This window comes from Suncus etruscus, chromosome 5 (assembly GCF_024139225.1).
Source record: "Suncus etruscus isolate mSunEtr1 chromosome 5, mSunEtr1.pri.cur, whole genome shotgun sequence".
NCBI lineage: Eukaryota > Metazoa > Chordata > Mammalia > Eulipotyphla > Soricidae > Suncus > Suncus etruscus.
The window spans coordinates 34,009,384-34,035,745 of record NC_064852.1 but is presented as its reverse complement, the minus strand read 5'-3'; the positions used below and the strand labels follow the sequence as shown (position 1 = coordinate 34,035,745).

The following is a 26,362-nucleotide window of genomic DNA, read 5'->3' as shown; positions in this document are numbered from 1 at the left end:
CTGCATTCATCAGTGATATTGGTCTGTAATTTTCTTTTTTGGTAGCGTCTCTCTGGTTTAGGTATCAAGGTGATGTTGGCTTCATAAAAGCTATTTGGAAGTGTTTCTGTTTGTTCAATTTCATGAAAGAGTCTTGCCAAGATTGGCAGTAGTTCCTCTTGGAAAGTTTGATAGAATTCATTAGTGAATCCATCTGGACCTGGGCTTTTGATTTTCAGCAGACATTTGATTACTGTTTTAATTTCATCAATGGTGATGGGGGTGTTTAGATATGCTACATCCTCTTCCTTCAACCGTGGAAGATTATAAGAGTCCAAGAATTTATCCATTTCTTCCAGGTTCTCATTTTTAGTGGCGTAGAGTTTTTCAAAGTAGTTTCTGATTACCCTTTGAATCTCTGTCATATCAGTAGTGATCTCTCCTTTTTCATTTCTGATACGAGTTATCAAGTTTCTCTCTCTCTCTTTCTTTGTTAGGTTTGCCAGTGGTCTATCAATCTTGTTTATTTTTTCAAAGAACCAACTTCTGCTTTCGTTGATCTTTCGGGTTGTTTTTTGAGTTTCCACTTCGTTGATTTCTGCTCTCAGCTTTGTTATTTCCTTCTGTCTTCCTATTCTTGGGTCCTTTTGTTGAGCATTTTCTAGTTCTATTAGCTGTGTCATTAAGCTACTCAGGTAAGCTCCTTTTTCATTCCTGATGTGTGCTTGCAAAGCTATAAATTTTCCTCTCAGTACTGCTTTTGCTGTGTCCCATAAGTTCTGATAGTTTGTGTCTTTATTGTCATTTGTTTCCAGGAACCTTTTGATTTCCTCCTTGATTTCATCTCGGACCCACTGGTTATTGAGCATGAGGCTGTTTAACTTCCAGGTGTTAAAGTGTTTCTTCTGAGTCCCTTTGGAGTTCACAAATAATTTCAGAGCCTTGTGGTCAGCGAAGGTAGTCTGCAAAATTTCTATCCTCTTGATCTTATGGAGGTATGTTTTATGTGCCAGCATGTAGTCTATCCTGGAGAATGTCCCATGTACATTGGAGAAGAATGTGTATCCAGGTTTCTGGGGATGGAGTGTCCTATATATATCCACTAGGCCTCTTTCTTCCATTTCTCTCCTCAGGTCTAGTATATTCTTCTTGGGTTTCAGTCTGGTTGACCTATCCAGTGTTGACAAAGCCGTGTTAAGGTCCCCCACAATTATTGTGTTGTTGTTGATATTATTTTTCAGATTTCTCAACAGTTGTATTAAATATTTTGCAGGCCTCTCATTCGGTGCATATATGTTTAGGAGAGTGAATTCTTCCTGCTCTATGTACCCCTTGATTAATATAAAATGTCTATCTTTGTCCCTTACAACCTTCCTGAGTATAAAGTTTGCATTATCTGATATTAGTATGGCCACTCCAGCTTTTTTATGGGTGTTGTTTGCTTGGATAATTTTTCTCTAGCCTTTTATTTTGAGTCTATGTTTGTTCTGACTATTCAGGTGCGTTTCTTGTAGGCAGCAGAAGGTTGGATTGAGTTTTTTGATCCATTTAGCCACTCTGTGTCTCTTAACTGGTGCATTTAGTCCATTGACGTTGAGAGAAAGAATTGTCCTGGGATTTAATGCCATCTTTATTTCAAAATTTGGTGTGTCTTTTGGGTAGTCTTGTCTTAGATTAGGTCTTTCAGTTTTTCTCTTAAGACTGGTTTTGTGTCTGTGAAGTTTCTGAGCTGTTTTTTGTCTGTGAAGCCATGTATTCTTCCGTCAAACCGGAAAGTGAGTTTTGCTGGGTATAGTATTCTGGGTGAAGCATTCATTTCATTAAGTCTTGTCACAATATCCCACCACTGCTTTCTAGCATTGAGTGTTTCTGGTGACAGGTCTGCTGTAAATCTCAGGGAAGCTTGCTTGAACGTGATTTCCCCTTTTGATCTTGCTGTTTTCAGAATTCTGTCTCTATCTGTGGAATTTGTCATTGTGACTAGGATGTGTCTTGGGGTGGTTTTTCTGGGGTCTCTTTTGGTTGGTACTCTTTGGGCATGCAGGATTTGATCACATATATTCTTTAGCTCTAGAAGTTTCTCTTTAATGATTTTCTTGACCGTTGATTCTTCCTGGAAATTTTCTTCCTGGATCTCTGGGACTCCAATGATTCTTAAGTTGTTTCTGTTGATCTTATCATAGACTTCTATTTTCATCTGTTCCCATTCTTTGTCTAATTTTTCCATTGTCTGCTCTTTTGCTTTAAGTTTTTTGTCCAGTCTCTCCTGCTGTATGGAATTGTTATGTATCTCATCTTCCACAGCACCAAGTCTATTCTCAGCTTCTGATACCCTGTCCCAGAGCTTATCCATTTTGTCATTCACTTCGTTTACTGACTTTTTCAGTCCTGTTAGTTGACATGTTATTTCAGTTTGGAGTTTTGTGATTTCTGTCTTCATATTTTCTTGGTTCTTATTAGTGTTCTGTTCAACTCGATCCATGGTTTCTTGGAGTCCGTTGAGCATCTTCCATATTGCTAGTCTAAAGTCCTTATCTGAGAGGTTGATTAGTTGGTTGGTCATTATCTGGTCCTCAGAATTGTCATCTTCATTCTCTATGTCTGATGCTGGCCTGCGTTGTTTCCCCATTGTCACACTTGTATTGCGGGTTTTTCTACGTGTTGTGGTGGTATTCATTGTCTATATGATGCAGGCAGCACACTCCTCTGGCTCCTCCCTTTCTGGATGGGCTGACTTGCCTCTAAGGGAGGGGAGTCTCCGTGGATGAAGCCTCACACTGGGTCAAATCTTAGGCCCGAGCATGCAACAGAGAAGACAGTCCAGAGAGAAATGTTTGCTTCCGTGATATAGCGCCGTTCTTAGTGTGATTTTTCCTTCTTGTTGCAATGGAGTTCTTTCCTTAGAAAGAGTGCACAGCCGCGTAGAGAAGTGGAGCGGCCGTGCTTTGCTGGAGCCTCTTTTTCCCCACTCGCAAGAGTTTCACGCAAGAGGACAGTAGACAGACATAGACAGGTCACACTCACAGTTTTTCACATTTGGGCCCCACTGGGCCGGTGTACTTTCGCGGATTTTCCCCGCCTGGTGTCACACACAGGGCAAAGTCACTAAATTTTTACAGAAAATATAATACTATTGCCACAATCATTATTAGCTATTAGATACAGTACTAAAAAGTGATTTCACTGAGTTTATATTATTATAACATACAGAAAAATTGATAAATTATGTAAATTGAGAACTTTTTCCTGTAATTGAGTTACCTAATTTAATGTTGTAAATTGGGGAGCATTTCTCTAAAATAGCAACTTTAAAGCTGAAGTCAGAACTGTGAGTAGGAATCAATTGCATGAAAATTTCACCAATTAAGAGCCTTAGGAAGAACAGGAGGAAGCAAATTACAGGCAAAATGATGTGAGTAGAATGACTACTTGATAAACACTGGGGCTAGATGATTCTTGCAAACACATTTTGTGTATAACAGAATGGAAAAGAAAAACCTGCATTATAATAAATCTAGGACATTAATTTTATTCTATCAAAATGATATTTTGGAGATTTATAACATGAATTATGTCTTAACATGTGACCTTTCTTAGAGAACATCTCAAGTATACTTTAGAATAATAAATATTGAGCTATTTTGGAAGTAGAAATGTTTATTCATGCCAGTTACTCCATTAGTCAGTGGCAGTGAAACAAAAAAAATAGTGTGGCCAGAGCAATTGCACAGTGGGTAGGGCCTTTATCTTGCATGCATCTAACTGTTTGGATCCCTGGTATTTTATATGATCCCCCAAGCACAGCCAAAAATGCCCCCTTCCCACCACCAGTTGTGCCCTCCAAAAAAAAAAAAAACCACATTATTAAATTATGTATTCATTTACATAAATTGTCAGGGTATTGTATGCTAAGTCAAATCTAGAAATCTGAGGAATTAAATTACTCTTTGATATTTTTATTTTTATGTATTTATTTATTTTGCTTTATTGTGCCACACCCAGTGACATTCAGGATTTACTCCTGGCTATGCACTCAGAAATCACCCCTGGCTTGGGGGACCATAAAGCGCTATGGGGGATCAACCGTGGTCCATCCTAGTTTAGTGCATGCAAGGCAAATGCCCTATTGCTTGCGCTGCCACTCTAGCCCCTGATATTTTATTATTATCTTTTTTACATAATTTTTACATCATATTTTTAACCATGAAATGGCTTTACAACTTTTTTAATTTCATGCAGTTTAGGTTAAGGCAATATTCTGGTGTTGGTTATAATATTTGATAGCTATACTACCAACAAAATCCTGACAACTTTTAGCCTATAAAATCATTCATACTTTAAGGAAGAGTATTAAATATGAAAAACATTGTATGAAAATATTATAAAATCTTATTTTTCAAGTCTTTGTTTATTTTGATACTAGTGTCGTTCTGGATGGTGACTTATGTGAAGTTGAAAAGATAGAGGCAGTAGGCATCCGCAAGAAAGAAATGTACAATGTTTTCGGAAGTATTGATATTTTTCATGGTATTAATTCTCTCAGTCCATATATAGGGTATGTTTCCATTTTTTGGTCCTCTATTATTTCTGAAAGCAGTGTTTTGTAGTTTTCTTTGTATTTCTGTATTTGTATTTTGTAGTTTTATTTGTAGGTCTTTTGCATCTTTAGTTAAGTTACTCCAAGGTACTAGATTTTATGAGGTAAAATTGTGAATAAGATATTTTATGTTTCTTTCTTCTCTGTGATTATATGTTCATAAAAATGCTATGAAATTTTGTGTGTTATTTTTGTACCTTGTCACTTTACTATACAAATTTATTGTTTCTAGAAACTTTTTGGTAGATTCTAGGATTTTCTAAATATAATATTGTGCCTTCTGCAAACAGTGAGAGCTTGACTTCTTTATTTATTGTCTGGATGCCCTGGATATTTTTTTCTTGCCAGATTGCTATAGCAACTACATCCAATATTATGTTGAATAGAAGTGGCAATAGGGGGAACCTTGTCTTGTGCCAGATTGTAGAGGAATGGCTTTTAGTTTTTCCCCATTGTGTATAATATTTGCCATGTGCTTGTGGTAAATGGCCTAGACTACATTAAGAAAAGTTCCTTCCATTCCCAGCTTGTTGAGAGTATAAAAACCTGAATGGTCATTGGACCTTGTCAAATGATTTCTTTGCACCAATTAATACAATCATACAATTTTTATTTTTACTTTTGTTGATATGGTGTATTACATTGATTGATTTGCATATGTTCAATTATCCTTGCATCTCTGGAATGAAAGTCATTGTGTATGACCTTCCTGATGATCCGTTGGTTCTATTTGCTAGAATTTTGTTAAGGATATTTGCACCTGTGTTAATCAGGATATTAGTTCACTTCTTTGTGGTATCTCTGCTTTTGGCATTAGGGTGATATTAGCTTCATAGAAATTATTTCAGAGTGTTTCTCTTTCTTCAGTTTCCTGGAAGAGCATGAAAAAGATTGACAGGATCTCTAAAGGTCCTCTTGAGAGGTTTGAAAGAATTCACTAGTGGATCCATCTGGGCCTGGGCTTTTTTGGGGGGAAGCCTTTTAATTACCATGTCACTTTGCCCAATAGTGATAGATCTGTTCAAATATTCTATATCATCTTGGTTCACCATGAGAGCTTACAAGTCCAAAAATTTATTTCTTTCATTCAGGTTCTCTTGTTTTGTGTTGTAAAGTTTTAAAAAGTAAACTCTAATTACCCTTTGAATTTCTGCAGTAATATAATATCTCTAAGGATACCCATAACATTCTCAAAGAAATGGATCAAAAACGCCTGAAATAATCTGGAAAAATAAATGATAATAAAAGCTAAAGCAATACTTGGGCAAAAAGAAGATGGGAAGCATAACTTTTCTCAACTTTAAATTGTACTATAAAACAGTGCTTATTAAAACAGCATGGTTTTGGAACAAAGACAAACCCTCAGATCAATGGAATAGACTTGAATATTCTGAGACTTGACCCCCAGGTGTACAGCCAATTAGTTTTTGATAAAAGGGCAAGAAATACAAAGTGGAGCAAGGAAAAACTCTTCGACAAGTGGTGTTAGGAAAATTGTAAACTACATGCAAAATAGTGAAGTCAGAGCTCTCTTTAACACCATGCACAATGTCAAAATGGATTAAGATCTTGATAGCTGATCTGAAACACTAAGTTACACAGAGGAAAAATAGGAAAAACACTGAGACTAAAGGCATCTTCATGAAGAAAACATCACTGTTCAAACAGAGATAAACAAACGGGACTACATTATACTGAGAAGCTCCTGCACTTCAAAGTAAACAGCAACTAGGATACAAAGGCTACCCCATGGATTGGAGAAACTATTCACCAAATACCAATATGATAAAGGGCTAATATCTAAGATATATAAGGTACTGGCAGAAGTTAACAGGAAAAAACATCTAACCCCATCAAAAAATGGGGAAAAATGAATAGAAATTTATTCAAAGAAAAAATACTGATTGACGAAAGGCACATGGAAAAATGTTCCAAATTATTAATCATCAGAGAAATGAAAATCAAAACAACAATGTGATATCATATCACATCAGAGAGACTGCACAGATAACACAGAACAAGAACAACTTGTGTTGGCATAAATGTAGGAGAAGGGGACTCTCACTCAGTGCTGGTAAGAATGTGGTCTAGTCCAGCATTTGAGGAAAATTATAAGGATATTTGTTTTTTTGTTTTTTTTTCTTTTTGGGCCACACTTGACAGCACTCAAGAGTTTTTCCTAGCTCTATACTCAGAAATCGCTCCTGGCAGGCTCAGGGGACCATATGGGATGCTGGGATTTGAACCACCAACCTTCTGCATGCAAGGCAAATACCTTACCTCCATGCTATCTCTCCAGCCCCTAATAAGGATATTCTTTTAAAAACGGGAAATTGAACTTCTTCATTATCTACAATATCATTCCTAGGAGTATATCCTATATACCCAGAAGCATGGAGGGGAGGATCAAAGGCAGTAAGAGGGCATCAGGGAGGGAGAAAGGGAAACTTGACTTTGCTGGAGTTTAACACACACTGATGAAGGTTGTTGTACATTGTATGACTGTAACTCAATCAGGAACATCTTTATCAGTGGAAAAATAACTAGTTTAAACAACCTACCTTATAATCTTGGCATTCAAATAAAAAATAAAGACCTATCTCAATTAAAAATAAAAGAAAGAAAATGTATCTCTTTATCTAAACCTATGATCACCTCTGGTATGAAATGATTCTTGTCTTAATATACTATATGTTCTATCCTGGAGAATATTGGAAGTTAAGAAAAATATTTATTTTCCTGCATTTGGATGTGACTTCCTGAATTTATCTTGTCAGTCTTTCTCATCTATCATATTATTTATTTATTTATTTATTTATTTATTTATTTATTTATTTATTTATTTACTTATTGTTTTTGGGGCCACACCCAGTGACACTCGGGGTTACTGCTAGGTATGCACTCAGAAATAGCTCCTGGCCTGGAGGACCATATAGGACACAGGATTGAACGAAGGTACTTCTTGGATCAGCAGCTTGCAGTGCAAATGCCCTACTGCAGCTCTATTGCTCTGTCCCTATTATTATATTATTTAAAACTAATACTATACAACATTTTGTTTGGAATCACCAAAATGAGTAAAAGTGGATGTTTTAAATTATCCTACCATTATTGACTTGTTTTGTATTGTATCCTTTATGTCTACTTTTTTCTTTATTTTTTTATTGTTAAATCCTTTATGTCTATTAATGGTTGGCAAAAGCACACAATAAAAAAATCAGAGTGTGGGGGCCTGAGTGGTGGCGCTAGCCATAAGACATCTGCCTTGCCCATACTAGCCTAAGATGGACTGCGGTTCGATCCTCAGAGTCCCATATGGTCCCCTAAGCCAGGAGCGATTTCTGAGTGCATATTCAGGAGTAACCCCTGAGCATCACAGGGTGTGTCCCAAAAACAAAACAAAAAAAAAAGAGTCAAAGTATGGCATCCTCTTGAGAAAGAAGCACTGTTCCTACAAACATTTTAAAATTTGGGATAAGGGGCCTGAGTGATGACGCAGTGGTAGGGCATTTGCCTTGCACGCGGCTGACCCAGGATTGACCGTGGTTCTATCCCCTGGCGTCCCATATGGTCCCCCAGTCCAGGAGTGATTTCTGAGCGCATATAGCCAGGAGTAACCCCTGAGTGTCACAGGGTGTGGCCCAAAAATTTAAAAAAATTATTAATAAAAAATAAAATTAAATAAATTTAGTATAAGAACATGGTATAAGAATAAAGGTAGGTATATCTGAAGTGTGAGAGATGGGAGATTTTAGGATATTTTTAGAATAAAAGTACCACTCTGATTTTAAATATATTTTGTTGCTCTGTCTTGTTGCCATGACAATTGTAAACTGTCTTGACATGAGTGGGTGTTTTTTTTTTTATTTTTTTCATAATGTAGTCTATTGAGTGTGTAATTAAGTTGGAGATTACATATCACTCACTCCATCTGGTTTTAACTGGTCCCATGCTTTATTGTTTTCACAGTTTGGTGTTCAGCATTTGTAACTCATTAACTTTGTTGGCAGAAACATATCAGGCTTCTATGCTCTGTATGCAGATTTGCAAATAAAACAAACAAAAACAAAAACTACAGTTGATTAAAGATAGAATGAAAAGGTGGTAAATATTCATCTGTTAAAGGACAAGGTATAAAACAGTAGTTTGTTTTGAATGAAGATATGTGTTCTTTAAGAAATAACAGAATGTTTTAGTTGTTAAGCTTTGCAGTCTGTACAAGGGAATATTTTCTTTAGGAAAGTAATGGATTTCTTTCTGATTCTTTCCAAGTTAATTGCATATCACATTTACACTTGTGATTTATCTCCACAACTGGTGTAGAGGGTTATAAAAACTTCTGTCATAAATTCTAGCGATAAGTAATATAACCCTCTGAAACAATATTATTATTAAAATGCTATAATAGTATAAAATATATTCATTTAAAAGACATTAATGTAACAGTTTATTATTCTACTAAAACTACTTCAGTAAGAGGAGTATTTGTATGTATATTTGCAAATGTTTTATAATAATATAAAATATACCCTGTTGACAGATGGGTTATGGTACTTTTTATTATTATTATGTAGAAGGTATATAACAGATAATTATGTCTAAGCCAGATTTTATGTAATAAACATTTTATAATATCATATTCTCTACCATCAAATATTTGTGTTAAGGGTCAGTTTAAGAAATACTCACTAGGAATAGTATAGCCTTTTAAAAATAATTGCTGATGTTTATGAAAATGGGAATTCTGTTTTTGTCTCCAAATTCTAATATTTTAATAATTTATAAAGAAAAGTTAGAAAACATATTTCTACATCTAAATTTGCTAAAAGTTGATCTTTAATATTTTCTAAGACTTCTGTATTACTAGCCACTTCTTTATATTTTCCATAGTTTGAAAATATGGTATAAATGGGTGAAATAGATGATTGTGCATATTAGAAGCAGTAATTCAATGGCTCTAGGATCTGTCCAATACATGATATCTGTTAAAAAGTTGGGATTTATCTACTAGTTGAGATCATACCAGAAAAGGCCACACCATGTCTCTAAGGACATTTAGAGTCCCCATATGTGTGTGAATATACATATACATATATATCACAAATTATGAGTCACTCACATTCATTTTACCCTGAAAAACCTACTACTGAGAAGAAAGTTGAGATTTTTATAACCCATGCAAGTGTATGATGGAATGAAGCCAAAAGAATATATACTTCATAGGAGATTCTTCTCTATGTATTAGAATGCATTGAGCAGGAAAATGGAAATAAAGCCTGCTTAAAAGTAAACTTAATGCGCCAGAGTGGTAGCACGGTGGTAGGGCATTTGCCTTGCACGCTGCTGACCCAGGATGAATGAGGGTTCGATCTCCTGAGCCAAGAGCAATTTTTGAGTGCAAAGCCAGGAGTAAACCGTTCTGTCCCCCCCAAAAGAAAACAAAACAAAACCCCCAAATCTCATACTCCAGGTTTTAGTGACTTTAGAGGTTAGGGGTGTCATGTCAGTTACCATTTGTGGGTGTAAAAATAGAGACTCTTATTAGAGTTGCATATATTATAATGTGCACATGCAAATTTGGTGTTCTATCACTTTGTATTATATATCCATGATTATTTTCAAGTTTTTACTATGTAAAAATAAAAATAATGCATAATTTATAACAAAGATAATACATTATCTAAGGTGCTTGCCTTGCACCCATATAACCTGATTTGATACCTGGACCACGTATTATCTCCTCACAGCTCACTACTCTGCCATGAGTGAGTTCTGAGTATAGAGCCAGATGTAAGCCCTGATCATCATTGGTGGTATGTCCCCAACAAAACAAGTTATATATATAGAATACTATATCATCTTAAAATTACAAAGTAAATTACTGAAGTAATATTTTTATCTTTTGTGGCAAACTTATCAAATAGCAAATTATTTGTAAGGTAAAAATATTTGCAGGATCAAATATGTGGTATAGGGCAGAGGCAGGATATATTTATGAAGCAAGATCTTTTGGGATAAGAGGAATTCTTTGCCAAAGAAATTTTTGTTTCCTCAAGCACACTATTGACATATACTTAGAGCTTTTCATTTATTTTTGAAATCATGGGACAAAACATATTGTTAAATGAAAACTCAGTGAATAACATGTCTAGATTTCTAATTTTCTTGGAGCATTTATATTATTAGTATTTAACTTAGTTTATTTGTTCTAATATCTGAGATAACATGTACTAAACTTCACTCCTTATACTTGTAATTCTAGTGCTCCCAATATTGTTGATACTGTGGTTCAAGATTCCATATCTCTGATGATGGTTTTAGTTACTGATTTCCCAAATAGTGACAGAGGTTATTTTATTAAAAATGTAGATCTTAATAAGTGAAAAAATCTAAAAGACTCAGTGTCTCAGTCTCTTGAGCACTTTATTTGTTATAAATACAAGTCATTACCACAAGATGGCACCTTCTTACTTTCAACATCAATTACAAACGACTATCTTCATAAAATGGTTTCAGCATTTTAATGTGTTCTTTTAGATATTGAAACCTTACAAAATCAAATACTTGCTACAAACAGGATTTGTGTTGGATGCATTTTAAATGAGGTCAGATAAGTAAATTCAAAAAAATTTATAAAGATCTAGATAAGAAAATTGAAATTACAAAGGTAGAGTTTATCATTATTGAACTGAATTACAACTGTGTGTGGTTAATGGTATATATCTACATGACTAAAGTTTTTCTAAAACACAATTTTGTAATCAAATAATATACATCATTCTCCAACAAACCATTTAGTTCATTTGTACATTCTAACATTCAATACACATTTCACTCAGAAACTATCTTTCACCTAGCCCAACAATTACAATCACTCTATTTTTTTCAGTAGATGCAACCCACAGTGCCATCATTCCCTGACTATAAAATAAAATGCAATATTTAAAAGTAAAAATTCAGAGAATTTCTGAAATGTGATTCCATTCTCTCTCTGTGTTCATGAAAATAGGCAATCCAATTGGAAAGTTTTTGAACCAATGTAAATGCTAGAAAACTCAGTGTTGAAATATGGGAAGAATAAGGACTTGCACTAATATAGTGCGTAAAAGTACAGTGTCAGACTCATTTCCAGTAAATGCCTTGATTTGACTTTCTTCCAGATTGTCATCATGCTGCTGAAGATAAATTTAGTCAAGTCTGTGGGATTTCTATCATGTTTTCTTCCTCCCAGTTCCAAGTAGGAAGAGAAGGGTTTTCAGGTCTCTTGGGAAAATCAAAGCATAACACTTACACCCACAAACAAATTGAAAGCAAAATGGCAGACCTAATAATCACTGACTCCATATCCAAATGAAGTTGAGGCAATATTTTGCGATATTTGTATTCTGCCCAATATATCACATGGTGAGATTCCTCAAAAAACTGAGAAGTCTGAGAGCTACAAAAGAGAAACAGTTAAGGCAGTTAATGTCTATATTTGGATTTATTCTTCGGGTTACATGTCTAAGTCTCCATCGTAGGCTAAGGTTAGAGGCTTCTGTTGGGGAGGTGTGCTTTGATGTGGTTTTGGCTTCTTGCTGCAAAGAGAAAAGAATTACTCAGGTAAGGAAAATGGCAGATAAAGAGCTCCGGCAAAACATCTATGATAAAGGAATACTAGTGGTTATCTTACAAAATATTAAATACTTTGGACCAGCATCTTCATTATTTTAAAATGTTTCTATATTTATATATGCATATTACAGTTATAGCTTATAGAGCCTTATTTTTAAAAATTCATCATTTTTTTTCAAAATCCTACCACAGATTTATTGAAAATAATGAACTTATCTGGGGCTACTTTCTTGTTCTATTTATATGTAGTAATGCGAACATCTGCTGCTCACCAATTTCTAAGCTACAGCAACTTTCACATCACAGATGTCTAACACTAAAAGCAGCTGGAACAGCCAGACTGTCTCCAGCTCTAACCCCTGTTTTGATTTTAAGTAAACATGCTTCTATTTTGGCCTGCAAAAATTTAGTTGCCAAGCCATGAGAAAAAAACTTACTAATTTCACACCATGCAAAGTCCGACTAACCTGGCTTATTTTACTCAGGTTTCTAATGAGGGCCAGTACAACTTCTTACAAAGTAAGAAAGTGAAGGTTAGTAACGTTCTCAAGTCATTCTTTGGTATCCCAAATTGGGGCAAAACTTGCTATTTTGATCTTAGTATGGGTAACTCTTGATTTATGTTTGAATACTTATATGCTACCAAAGACTATTTTGCCCATGCCTCCTTACTCTCCTAGTGCTTTGATTTTTCTATGCTAATTATTTTACAAAAATCACTTTAATTAAATAGAACTTTCTCAAGCCCTGAATTTTGTACATTAAATATATAAGTTCTAGAACTTTGAAAAGGAAGTGAGGATTACTACTGCTTTACAGAGAAAGACTAAGCGAATTTTTTACCTTCCCAAAACTCAAAAACAAGCAGAGCTTTAATTTTAGGTAAGTTTACACAAACTTGCACATGTTTACATATGTTTTTGAATATTCTTTTCCCCCCAATATGCGAGGCTGCAATAGATTAACTTTTTCTTTTTTGTTCTTTGCATAGGAATTTTTTACATTCTAAATTTAAATTAAAAGTTATTATTATTATTTTGGTGACATTTTAGAATATCCACAAGTTTGTATAACTATCTTGTAGTTCAATAATATTTTTATCACTCCCAAAGGAAATTATATAGCAATGAAGCAGTATCTTCCTTACACACAGTCCATTGCCATCTATTTCTTAACTTTCTGTTTGTTTGGGTTTGTGCATTCTGGTTACTTATATGCATAGTCATTGCCTACATTGTCTTTATTATCTTACTTTTTTGCACTTAATGATTAAGAAAAAAAATTATTGTAATTTGCCATAATAATTTTATGACTATATAAATTTTGATTATGATCTGTCATAATAAAAATAAAACTATTTGATGATATAGTTGTACAGTTGAATTTCCAGTTCAATGGAAAATATTTTGCTTGTTTGAAACAAATTATTGAAGCTGAATAAACAACTTAAAAATGATGCGGTAGGGGCAGGAGCGATAGCACAGCAGTAGAAAATGGCTTTTCCAGACATTCTTGCAATAATTTTCAGAGACTTTTAAAAGAGAGGAGGACTGAAAGTTTCAGCTTACTACATGAAGCTCACCACAAAGAGTGATGAGTGCAGTTAGAGAAGTAACTACTATGGGCCCGGAGAGATAGCACAGCGGCATTTGCCTTGAAAGCAGCTGATCCAGGACCAAAGGTGGATGGTTCGAATCCCAGTGTCCCATATGGTCCCCCGTGCCTGCCAGGAGCTATTTCTGAGCAGACAGCCAGGAGTAACCCCTGAGCACCGCCGGGTGTGACAAAAAAATACAACAAAACAAAAGAAAACAAAACAAAAAAAAAAAAAGAGAAGTAACTACATTGAGAACTATGATAACAATGTGAATGAATGAGTGAAGAAGAAATCCTGTGTAGAGCACCGGCGGGGGTGGGGTGGGGAGGAGGGAGATTTGGGACATTGGTGATGCGAATGTTGCACTGGTGAAGGGGGTGTTGTTTACATGGCTGAAACCCAACCACAACCATGTTTATAATCAAGGTGTTTAAATAAAGATATTAAATTTAAAAAAATGGCCTTTCCTGGATGGATCTAGGTTTGATCCCCAGCGTCCCATTTGGTTCCTTGAGCCAGGAAAGATTTTCCTTGAGCCAGGAAAGATTTCTGAGTGCATAGCCAGGAGTAACCCCTGAGTGTCACTGGGTAAACCCCAAAACAAAACAAACAAACACAAACAAAAAAAGATGAGGTAGGGGGACGAGACAATGATGTAGGCAAGTACTCACTTTGGTGAGAGTATGGGTTTTTTTTGTTTGTTTGTTTGTTTGTATGTGTGTGTTTTTTTTTTAAATAAATCTTTATTTAAGCACCATAATAATGGGATTACAAGAATGTTTGTAGCTGGGTTTCAGTCATAGTGTGGTGTTCAAATGTTGAATTTATGAAACCTCAACACAGCATTGTAAGATTGTAAATTAGAGTAACATAAGTAAAATTAAGTATTAATTGAACTGAGATTTAGTAAAAGAAAAACTACAGATCCCAGCACCTGGGATGTTGGTGTTTTGTGAATGATTGGCCTACTGCTCAATACAGGCTGTGAAAAGATACCTTACTAACAGAGAAGCCATGGAGGAGGGCAGAAACAGGCTTTAACATTCTTTGCAATAATGCATAGCATCTAATTTTCTGCTCCTAGGTTTTATTTCTCTAAAGGAAGCTTACTGCAGAATTTTCTGAATATTATTTAAGTTTAACTTCATATGAATAACTAGGAAATTTGCTGAACTTGAGATCTAGCAGTGACAACTTGAAGTTCCAAGCAAACTAATTTGCAGCCTGTTACAGGCATTACACAGATAATAGTTTAAGACAATGTGGAATGTCATAGAATATACGCTCTAATTGTGAAAGAAGTAGTAGGAGAGTGGTCTTAAAGCCAGAAAGTAAGGACATTTGAAATATCAACTGTAATTTCCCTTTCTCACAATCACATGTTCCTGCCTCTTTTCTTTTATTTTTTTTTATAGTTGGGAGCTAAGGAGAGGGAGAATAAATATAGATGCCACCAGAGTTTTTGCCAGTTTTCTTTAGATTGGTATTTGCTAAAGGGCTTTCAGAGAAAGAAAACAAGAGGGTGCTAAGAGGAGTAGACAAGGAAAGTCTACCTTACATATAGGCACATAATATTTACTGGGAGATGTTTAAGCTTAGCCAGCTTCTATAAACTGAGTTGAGAAAATTTTGCATGAAATTTTACAGATATTTTTAAATATTATGTATTTTATCTCTTTTTTATTGCTCTGTGTGTGTGTGTGTGTGTGTGTGTGTGTGTGTGTGTGTGTGTATGTTGGATCACATCCAACATTGCCTGGTGACCATCAGGACCATAGCAGTTAATTGTTCAGATGCTATGTTGTACTAGGAGCTAAAATCAAAGCCTGAAGTATTCACAGCTTGTTCTCAATAATTTGATTCAAATCCTAGACCTACAAAGATATTTAATTTTGCTATTTTTATTTTATTTATTTATTTTTCTCTTTAAAAATATGGAACGCTTCACAAATTTGCGTGTCATCCTTGAGCAGGGGCCATGCTAATCTCTGTATTGTTCCAATTTTAGTATATGTGCTGCTGAAGCGAGTACTCTTTTTGTTATTTTTTGAGATAGAAAATTGTGAATAGTATATTTACCTCAAGAAGACAAAATGGATGTCTGATCTGTGGTTTTTGGATTACAGCGGGCCTCATGGTATTGTGCTCAAGATGTAATTTATTTTATATATCTTGAAATTCTGAATTAATAGATACTAAAAACAGAACTATGAATATGTAAGATCTCAGAACTTTTAGAGATTTCAATGGTTCTGTAGTGTTGGAAACTACTAAAGAATTGTACATTTCTAGTTAACTGGGCATTACTCATATTTCTAAGGAGCTCTACAGACTCCCGCAGAAGGAGCTGAGTGACAGGGTTATTGTTGGCAAAATCAGTAGTGAGAAAGATTGTTCTAAATGGCCCAAACTCCTTTTCTTTCAACCCTATTGTTACTCATTGAAAAATCATCATGTAATTAAAAAATCTTTTAACCTTAATCAGATATGTGAAAAGGGTTGGCTACCTCTGTCACAATAATTTGAACCCACAAATGTCTGGGACAGAGCTTCTTCTCCTTGCCAAAACCATCTTTTACCCACAATGGTCATCTCTAATCTGTCACATCACATTACTTCCTGTTGAGCCCAGATACAATCTCATAACTCTTTCTAATGGAGCAATCTTGATGTTACTACCACTATTTGAGCACATATAAACAAACCAACTTGCAGTACTGGCAGTAAGATATCATTGACTGGTACATATTTCAGTGACCTCTGCCATAGTCATTTACATTTTAGCAAAGGATAAATCCATTAGCTAGAAAGGTGAGCTCATTATGTACTGACAGGTAAACTGCTGACATTTCTCAGCACTTGAAATCAAGCTATAAGAGGCATTTCCAGTCCTATAGAGGTTAAGTAGTGAGATAAAAACAGAAAATAATCTTACATTTAGGGGCAACTTGTTAGGATTAATTTCCTGGACAAGGAGCTTCACTTATCTTGGGTACAATGGAAGTTCATTTACTAAGATGTGTAAAGTAAGGCAGAATGGATGTACTTATGCAGAATGACTTTCTGGCACTATGACTAGAGTAAGAATCAGTTCACACAGTGATAGTCCCCACTATGTTGCCTCAAGGATATTCATTGTCAGGGGACCTAGGTACATATGTAATATTTCCAAAATTCTGATTTTTAGTGACAGATGAGCAAGGCATTGCAAGACACATTTTCTATATTATCTCAAAAAATCATTTACCCATTATATTATTAACTATTTTTCTCTAAAGGATACATCTAAAATCTGGTATTTTATAACAGCTTTTTTTTTATTTTTATCCTAAGAGCCTTCTTTTGGAGAAAAAAAAGTCATCCAAACTGACATGTCCTTTTTTTTTTTTTTCTGAAATCTATTAAGACCTTAGTCTATTTCTTTGGAAAACCAAAAACTTGGAATATGTAAAGATTGTATTTAGGATTATTTATTAGTTTGTTTATTACTGTTGAATTAAATAATTAATGATGGGGCTGGATGGAAGTGGATGCCATCCCAGGCCACGTGGCTCTGCAACCCCCATCCAGCCGGCGGGTCCCAGGCCCAGGTGAATGGCGGAATCAGATTCATCCAGAGACAGGCATCAGGAAGCATCAACTTTATTCATGCCCTATTCACCACATGTGTGGCCAATATCATAACCTTTCAAGCATTCAGCCATTCTTAGCCCTGCATCTTAACTCCTTTCAGCCATCTCCCTTTGGCCGCCATCCTGGTCAAAGACCAAAAGAGGAAGAGCCCCAAAAGCCCGAGGGTGCAGCAGGGCAAACAGCCCCTAATCCCCTGGCTCAAGGGTTTATCTACCTATTCCAAGACCCCTCCCAGGAATGGGCGGGGTCTTGCAGGTAAGGTCACACCTAATATTCAGTTCCCAAGACCCCTCCCAGAAATGGGCGGGTCTCAGATAGGTACACCTAAATCCAGGGTGGAGTTACAATTATTATCTCAAGAGCAATAACAAAGACTAGATTTAAGACTAGTTAAGTGAATGTCTACTCTGGGTTATATGCTCAAACAAAACAACTTCCATGACAATGTTAATGAGTGAGAAGTAGAATGCCTGTCTAGAATACAGGCAGGGGGTTGGGGAGGAGGAAGATCTGGGGCATTAGTGGTGGTAATGTTGCACTAGTGAAAGGATGGTGTTCTTTGTATGACTGAAACCCAACTACAATCATGTTTGTAATCACGGTGTTTAAATAAAGACATTATTAAAAAAGGAAGCTGATTTCTATCAGACTCACCTTTGATAAGAAAGAGAACATTCTCAGAAAAACTAAGTAACTTGAGTAACATTTAAATAATATAAATAAAATAAAAATATTAAATATAATATAAATAAGGATAATATAAAGTATAAATAATAAAGCAAGACTTTACTATATTATTGTGAGGGATAACTATGTAATTTATGTGAATCCTAGTTATTATTTGAAATTTTAGATTTTTCTGGCACTTGTTTTAGATATCATGAGAAATAGATTATTTTTTCTTATTAACTCAATTTTTTAAATAAACAAATAAAGGTATAAAATTTTTGCTTAAAATATTTTAGAAAAGCTAGTATAACATCTTTTTTATCTTCTCACTACAAAATTTCTTATAATTGACATATTTTTTAAAACAGGGATCATAGATATGCACAAAACCAATACAAGCACCTACCCCTAAAGTGCAACCTCCCTAATATGTGTAAATAGGTACTTGGTTCTTAGAACAAAATACCTGAATGATTGCAAAACAATCAGATTTAATAAATGGGCTCTATCTTAAGTAACTTGAATAGTAAACTTAAATTCTTGACACATATGTTCCAACTCTTCCAGGTACTTCAGCTATTATCCTGAGTACTGTGACAGATAGTGGTATGCATATATCATTTTGGATGATTTTTTTTGTCCTGGGGGTAGATATCCATATGTGGGATTGCTGTCCAACAACAGATGAGTAGATCATAAAATTGTGGTACATATAAATAGAATATTATATAGCTGTAAGAAAAGATAGTCATGCAAATTGCTGCAACATGGATGGAATTGGAAGATATGTACATTATGTAAGCCAGAAGAAGAAGGATAAATCCAGACTATCACTTGTATGTGGTATTTAGAATAACTGCATGACAAAATGCAATAGTTTAAAATGGGTTTGTTGAGAACAAACTAGGCCCTAGAGTATAGTGAGGAGATGGAAAGAAATGGAGCAGAAAAAGATACACATAAATATGAAATTATGGGGATCAGGAGCCAAAAGGCCTCAGGTACATTGGTGGTGTTCAGAAAGTACAGAACTCAGCGGTGTTGGTGGTAAAGTGGTGAGCATAGTTGCCTTCCAAGAGAGTACAGAACTAAATAAACAAGCCAGAGTCAACAGCAATAAAAACATAAGACCCAATCTTTAACAACCTATATAAATATATATATATATATGGCTCTGATATGCTGTCAGGATAAGGAGTGGGATGAATTCTGAGTACTTTGAGGGAGGGAGGTTGACACTGGTGGTGGGATTGATCTTGCACATTTTATGTCTAAAACTTAAGTATGAATAATTTGTAAATCACAATGGTTTAAATAAAAATTTAAAAAGATATATTTTGATTACAGAAATGGAGATTCAAGCAATGCAGGTTAACTGGTCTGAGTTATGGATATGAATTTTGAACCAAAGTTTTACAAATATGAAAGTGAAAAGACAGTGCTAATGATGCAAGTGTATAACCAAGAATATTACATTTATACTGTAATTTAACCAATTTACTATTTAATTTTTAATTAAATAACAAACATGGAAACATTTGTTCCTATGAAGCATGAACAGACAGAGATATAATATAAGTACATTTAATTGGTGTCCAGGCGCGGTTATGCAAAGCTATAGCTGACTGGTTTGTCAGCAGAATAAGACTTTGATTTTTAATAATAGGAAGCCCGTGATTTTAAGAGAAGTTAATCACATAATTAAGTTTGTGGAAGAGTTAAACTGACTATAAATTGAACAAGGGATCATTTGCAATGAGTCCAATCAATCAGTTACAAAGGGAGTGTTCAGATTAGGTACCGAATATTTTAAAAATATTAGTAATAATATATAAAATATTTATGGAGTTTTGTTTCTGAAAAAGGGGAATTATATATATATATTTTATATTTAATCACCTCTAGAACACTCTTAGCAAAATTCAATGGTGTAATTAATCCCCTATGATCTCAGAAATTATTTCTACTGAAAGGCTTCAACATTTATTTATAGCTAGTAGAATTGATTAAGATAAATATAATTATAAGTAAAAAGGAATGGGACATGTAAAAAATATAAAATTTATGAGCATCTAATGTTAATTTTGGATCTTGGATATTTGAAGGAAAATGGCAATAATGAATCAGAGACACACAATTGTTAATAACTACCAGTGCATATTCAATCTATTTGAAGATAACTTGGTTGGCTCACAATTTAATTACTACCTATCAAATTATTGCTTTGAGAGCACTTTTGCATCTGCATGTCTTTTGTTTCTCATAATTTACTATCCTTTCCTTTTACACGACTCCATCTTAATGCTCCTTAAACTTTATATAAGGTTTTTAACATATGGGGAGAGGAGCTAAACGCTAATTATAAAGTATGTCAAACATAAAAAAATTAATCATATCAATTAATTACAGTATAAATAACCAACTAAAGAATTACTTTTTTTTTTTTTTGGTTATTTGGTCACAGCTGGAGGTGCTTGGTGGTTACTCCTATACCCGAGGAACACAAAAAATATAATTCAAAAAATCCCTTTCTCACACCTATATTCATTATAGCGCTATATACTATAGCCAGACACTGGAAACAACCAAGATGCCCTTCAACAGATGAATGGCTAAAGAAACTGTGGTACATATACACAATGGAATATTATGCAGCCATTAGGAGAAATGAAGTCATGCAATTTTTCTACATATGGATGTATATGGAATCTATTCTGCTGAGTGAAATAAGTGAGAGGGAGAGAGAGACACAGAATAGTCTCACTCACCTATGTGTTTAAAGAAAAATTAAGGACATTATTGTAATAATGCCTGGAGACAATAGAGATGAGCGCAGGAAAGACTGGCTCACATTATGAAGCTTACCGCAAAGAGTGGTGAGTGCAGTTAGGGAAATAAGTACACTAACCACTAACAATTATCATGACAATCTTAATAAGTGCGAGAAATAGAATGCCTGTCTTGAATACAGGCAGGAGTTGGGAAGGAGGAAAGGGGACATTGGTGATGGGAATGTTGCATTGGTGAAGTGGGTGTGCTGTGCTGTTTATGACTGAAACCCAACTACAATCATGCTTGTAATCATGGTGCTTAAATAAAGATTTATAAAACAAAAACAAAAAACAGAGCTGTAATAAACATAAGAAAAAAAAAGGAAGAAAATAAATCGCTCCTGGCAGGCTTAGAGGACGATAAATGATGCCAGGAATCGAACCACCATTCATCCTGGGTGACCATATGCAAGGCAAACACCCTACTGCTGTGATATGTCTCTGGCCCCTAAAGAATTACTTTTCACAATAATACCGCAAATTAATTAGATCTAATTCCTGGGGGTTCAACTTCTATCACTCTAGTTATAGAAATAATAAAGTTCATCTTAAGTTTTTTACTGTATTTTTACTGACCATGTTTAGAGAGTTAAAAGCCTATGCATCCTTGGATACAATTAAGACTGGAACTGAATCAAGATTAAAACTTGGCTACAATTCTTAAATTATAGTCAAGGCAGGTGGAAATTATAATTATCTAAATTTGAAGGAAAAACAACACCTTGATATCATGAAAAATTTTAAAAAGGAAAATCTTATTAAGCAAATGAAATATTTTTACAATACCTAAACCATCCAAATTTTTACAGTAAACAAAACATCAACTACTGAGAATAAAATCATTTTAAGAATTTGTGCTTAAAAAATGGGGTTCTATACTAGGTAGCTTAATATTTGTTTTGGGGCTAATGAATGTAAATAAATATTGATTTTTTCTTCTTTTTTCTTTTTTAATTTATTTTTTTATTTTGAACAAGTGGATTACAGATCTTTCACAGTAATATTTTAGGTACATAGTGATATTGAATCAGGGGGCGTTCCCACCAGCATAAATATTGATGTTTTAACAGATCTTTACACCAACTGATGTTACCTTACTAGTAAAAATAGGCCCACTAAGAATAGTAATCAAGTAATAGTTGTAAAATATTTGCTACATATTACACATGTCCATACATAGATTTATATATTCAGAAGACCTAGCCACATTTAACAGTAATTCAATTTGAATTTATAGGAAATGACAATATTCAATCAAAGCTAAAAAGTAATGATCCAATTCAAATTCTGAAAATAGGAAAGCTTAGCTAATTATCCCATACTCTCTTATATTTGAAAATTAAAATAAATACTATTTCAAATAAGGACAGTAATGATAATTATCTCTAATTCAATAATTTTGTTGGTGATTATTGATAGATTATATTATTATATATGGTTATATTATTATAGTGGCCAAATAAAAACATAATTTTTAGTACAATGGGCCATTTACTAAAAATAAAAATGTGGAGCTTTAACATAGTATAATCAGTACTTACCAAACAAGATAGGAAGTAAATACTAGAAAAATCATAACAAGAAAACCACCACCTGAAACACCATATACCCAAATTTTTACTCGGCCATCTGTTTAAACAAAAGAATTAAGAATAACAAAATTAGCAGGCATACAAAAAAGATTAGTCATCTATATTTACTATGTATTTTTCATCTGAATTTTGGAACTTACAAAAGCCATGAATATAAGTCAAAATACTTCTTTGTGACTGAGTCCAAAATAGGGCAATCAGCTAGACAATGAATGAAATTTTTATAGTGCCATATATTACTTCAGAAAATCTAATAAATAACAAGATATTTTGAATTATTCTAATATAAAATACATCAAGTATTAAAGTAAAATTAGAATACAAAAGTATTTTAAAATGGTTTGATAATATAAATAAAATAAAGAAAACATTTTAATTAAGAGACAATTGATACAAAGAAAAGGCTGACAATTTTACTGGCTTTGCATTCCAAAGAATTTTGGCTGAGCATGATAATCCATTCACCAACTACTGTTAACTATAAGCATATGTGTAATATCAAATATTATACAAATCTGAGATCTGCCAGAATTAAGAAAAATGAAACACAGTTGTTCTATTCTGTAATTTCTTCTATATAAGTTTTAACTTATACAGAGTTTGTGCATAGCTTTTTATTTCTATGTGTAAGTAAGACAGATCAGTTGATCAGAGAATTGTACTGCAAATACAATAAATTTTGCTCTATTTTATGAGTCCACAGTTAACTAAATTTAGAAATGGCCTAATAAAGGGAATTCTTTAGCAACCTAAAGGAACTGCATTCTAGTCTAAAAGTTATACATAAATAGAATTTTACACTACTGAATATAATTTAATGTGATATTTCAAATAAACATCTTTTCTAAAGTATTCTCTGTGAGAAAAAAACAATAAAAGTCTACTGTAAGCAATACTTTTGGAATAAAATCACAGTTACTTTTAACTGTATTATTACAATTCTTGTTTAAAATATATTTTAAGCCTTAATTTGCTTTACAGTGAAATTTAAATCTAGAAATATTTTTATATAGTCATAAAATTTTTAACAAAGCTTTGAGTCTGGTCTCTTTGAAACTAATGATGAAATCTCTTATTCAGAGTTTTTAACTTTGGCAATAAATAGTCTACTCTGAATTTAAATTACCCTTTCTATTTTATACCTAAAACTTAGAACTGAAGTATTAGGAGAATTGAATGCTTCCAAATCCCTAGTAGACCTGTTTGTTTATTCGATATATGACCTTTAAGCCAAGTAATTTGAGAGTAAACATAGCATTTCATTATAATGTAGCAGAATATTACTTCTATTGAAATACAGTATAAATAAATTTTCTTGCTATTCTGTTTTTTTCACTGTTACTATTTCATCTGAATCATTTTGTAATTTTCTCTTCATTTGAAGACTCATATGTAGACAAATACACAATTTAATAACATAAATAGCTCATATCATTCATTGATGTTTTTATTAACATATATATTACAATTATTTCTATGCCAGTTCATGATGAAAAAATTATTTATTTTAATGTGTTGGGATATATTAATATTAACTATTTTTATTTTATTTATTTATTCCATTTATTAATAGATATTTAGGTTTATTTAACCTTTTTGCTATGGTATAAGCAATGATATTACACATATTATTTACTTCTTTAATTATCTGTAAACATTTTTATGATGATTTCTTAGGAGAGAAATTTACAGTTAAATTGAATGATGGTAGTACAAAATTTTTCTCCCAAGAGGTATTTCCAAAATAAAATAGATTCAAGAGAACCTAATAAATATTAGAACCTAATAAATATATGTTTGTGCATATACATACATACTACCTAACTCTAATTCTCTTCCTAAGCCCGAAACAATGGGTAAACCAATCTACATTTCATATTATGTTTCCCTCATATGTATGTCCTCTAGTAAGACACTAAATGAGATGCTTTTAAATGTTCAAGGCATATACACATATAATTGCAATCAAAAGCTGACTATGCTATCATTTTTGGTTGTTCTAGCGCAACATACAATATTGCTTAGGGAAGGTAACTGGTTCTGCATTCAGAGATTACACCTGGTAGGATTTGTGAACTATGAGATGTGGGTATCAAACCCAGGTTAACCAAGTGCAAAGCAAATTCCCTACCTACTGCCCAGGCCTATAGTATCATTCTTAAACGTTTATTTCTATAAATCTTGGGTTATTTGAACCTAGGCTATAGATTTTTCTTAATTTAAAATTGCATTAACATATAATTTGTATGATAAAACAGGTTATGACTGGAAGATCTCGTTATATTTTTTTAGACATTTTTCTGTCTCCGCATTCTCCATTTCCCATATGTTATGAAGTCCACCAGTCACGTATAACATTTGTTTTCTCAAAGATATATTTACAAAAAAAACCTATTCTGACTACTTTCAAAGCTTTCTGCTATCTACTGGTGTTGAGACTTTGTTAGTTAGCAATACCAGTTCTGATTTTTCAACTCTAAATGTTAATTCTCTTTTGCTCAAGAACTTAGATTATTCATGTTAATTCTCTTTTGCTCAAGAACTTAGATTATTCATGTTAATTCTCTTTTGGTCAAGAACTCAGATTATTCATGTTATATAACCAGCCCAGAAATAAACAAAGATATACTGAAAGTACCTAATTACCTAATTACCTATAATTAATACTAATTCTTAGCTGAACTGGTTGAACACAGGGACAAATAACCACAACAAACCTGCATGTATAGTGCTTTATTTTCATTGTATAGAGGAGAACACAGATCCAGAGTGATGAAGTTATATTTAGTCAATAAATATGTATGTCTCTGTCAATCTACCATTTCATCAGTCTTTCTCAAACCAGCTTAGGTCTGGGGACATTTCTTAAAGCATTACATGTTCTTAAACAACTCCAAATTTTGTTTTTATTATTATTTTTTTCCCTTTGGTTTTTTTCGGGCCACACCCATTTGATGCTCAGGGGTTACTCCTGGCTACGCGCTCAGAAATTGTCCCTGGCTTGGGGGGACCATATGGGACGCTGGGGGAATCAAACCGAGGTCCTTCCTTGGCTAGCGCTTGCAAGGCAGACACCTTGCCTCTAGCGCCACCTCGCCGGCCCCCAAATTTTGTTTTTAATTTTAAATACATACATTCAAAATTATTCAGTATAATATTTTGCAGATGATTCATAATCATTGTTAAGAACTAATATTTTGGTTACTTACCTGTATTCCTTAGGCAGTTATTGACCAATTTATATGAGACAACTGATGTGAGAACATTTTATATTTAAAGAGAATAAGCTTATACACCACACATAACTGTCACCTTAATACAGTTTTCGTTGCCTCCTAATTCTGTACAGTCCTCTAAGATGAATACACACACTATGCACCCAATCAAAACATTTAGGTATACTTTTGTTATTGTTGTATATTTTTTGTTTGTTCTTATTTTGGAACCCTATCAGTGGTACTTATGGTATCTGAACTATGGAATTACCGGTATTGCTGACAGGCCTTAGAACCAGAGAGATGCTTGAGATCAAACCCTGTTGCCATTTCCAAGGCAAGCACCCTATCTACTGTACTATTAGGGGTCTTAAACTGTAGTTCTTGTTGGGATCTGTATGTTACACACAGTGGTGGCAGGAACCCAAAGAGGTGTGACTAAGACCACAATTGGCTTGCAAGGTAGTTCTGAGATAGAACTTATGGTTTCATGCTTATAAGGCATGCACTCTGCCACTGAGTTATCTCCAGCTTCAATATTCTTGGCGGTTTCTTTCTTTTTTTCTTTTCTTTTTTTTTTTTTTTTTTTTTTTTTGGGCCACACCCGGCGGTGCTCAGGGGTTACTCCTGGCTGT

General features: G+C 33.9%; 1 protein-coding gene and 1 non-coding gene across 2 annotated transcripts in view; both read right to left on the bottom strand.

The window, feature by feature from the left end:
* Window positions 1-12,040: 12,040 nt before the first annotated feature.
* THSD7B (thrombospondin type 1 domain containing 7B) overlaps window positions 12,041-26,362 on the bottom strand; it is a 957,836-nt gene continuing 943,514 nt past the window's right edge. The window contains exons 27-28 of the mRNA XM_049773766.1: window positions 22,462-22,549; window positions 12,041-12,153 (exon numbers count right to left, since the gene is read on the bottom strand). Coding sequence (XP_049629723.1) covers window positions 12,072-12,153; window positions 22,462-22,549 — 170 coding nt within the window. The 3' untranslated portion in view covers window positions 12,041-12,071. The remainder of the gene's footprint in view (window positions 12,154-22,461; window positions 22,550-26,362) is intronic.
* LOC126010663 (U6 spliceosomal RNA) lies at window positions 15,716-15,819 on the bottom strand. Its single transcript, XR_007496679.1, has one exon. It is a non-coding gene; the product is annotated as a U6 spliceosomal RNA (small nuclear RNA).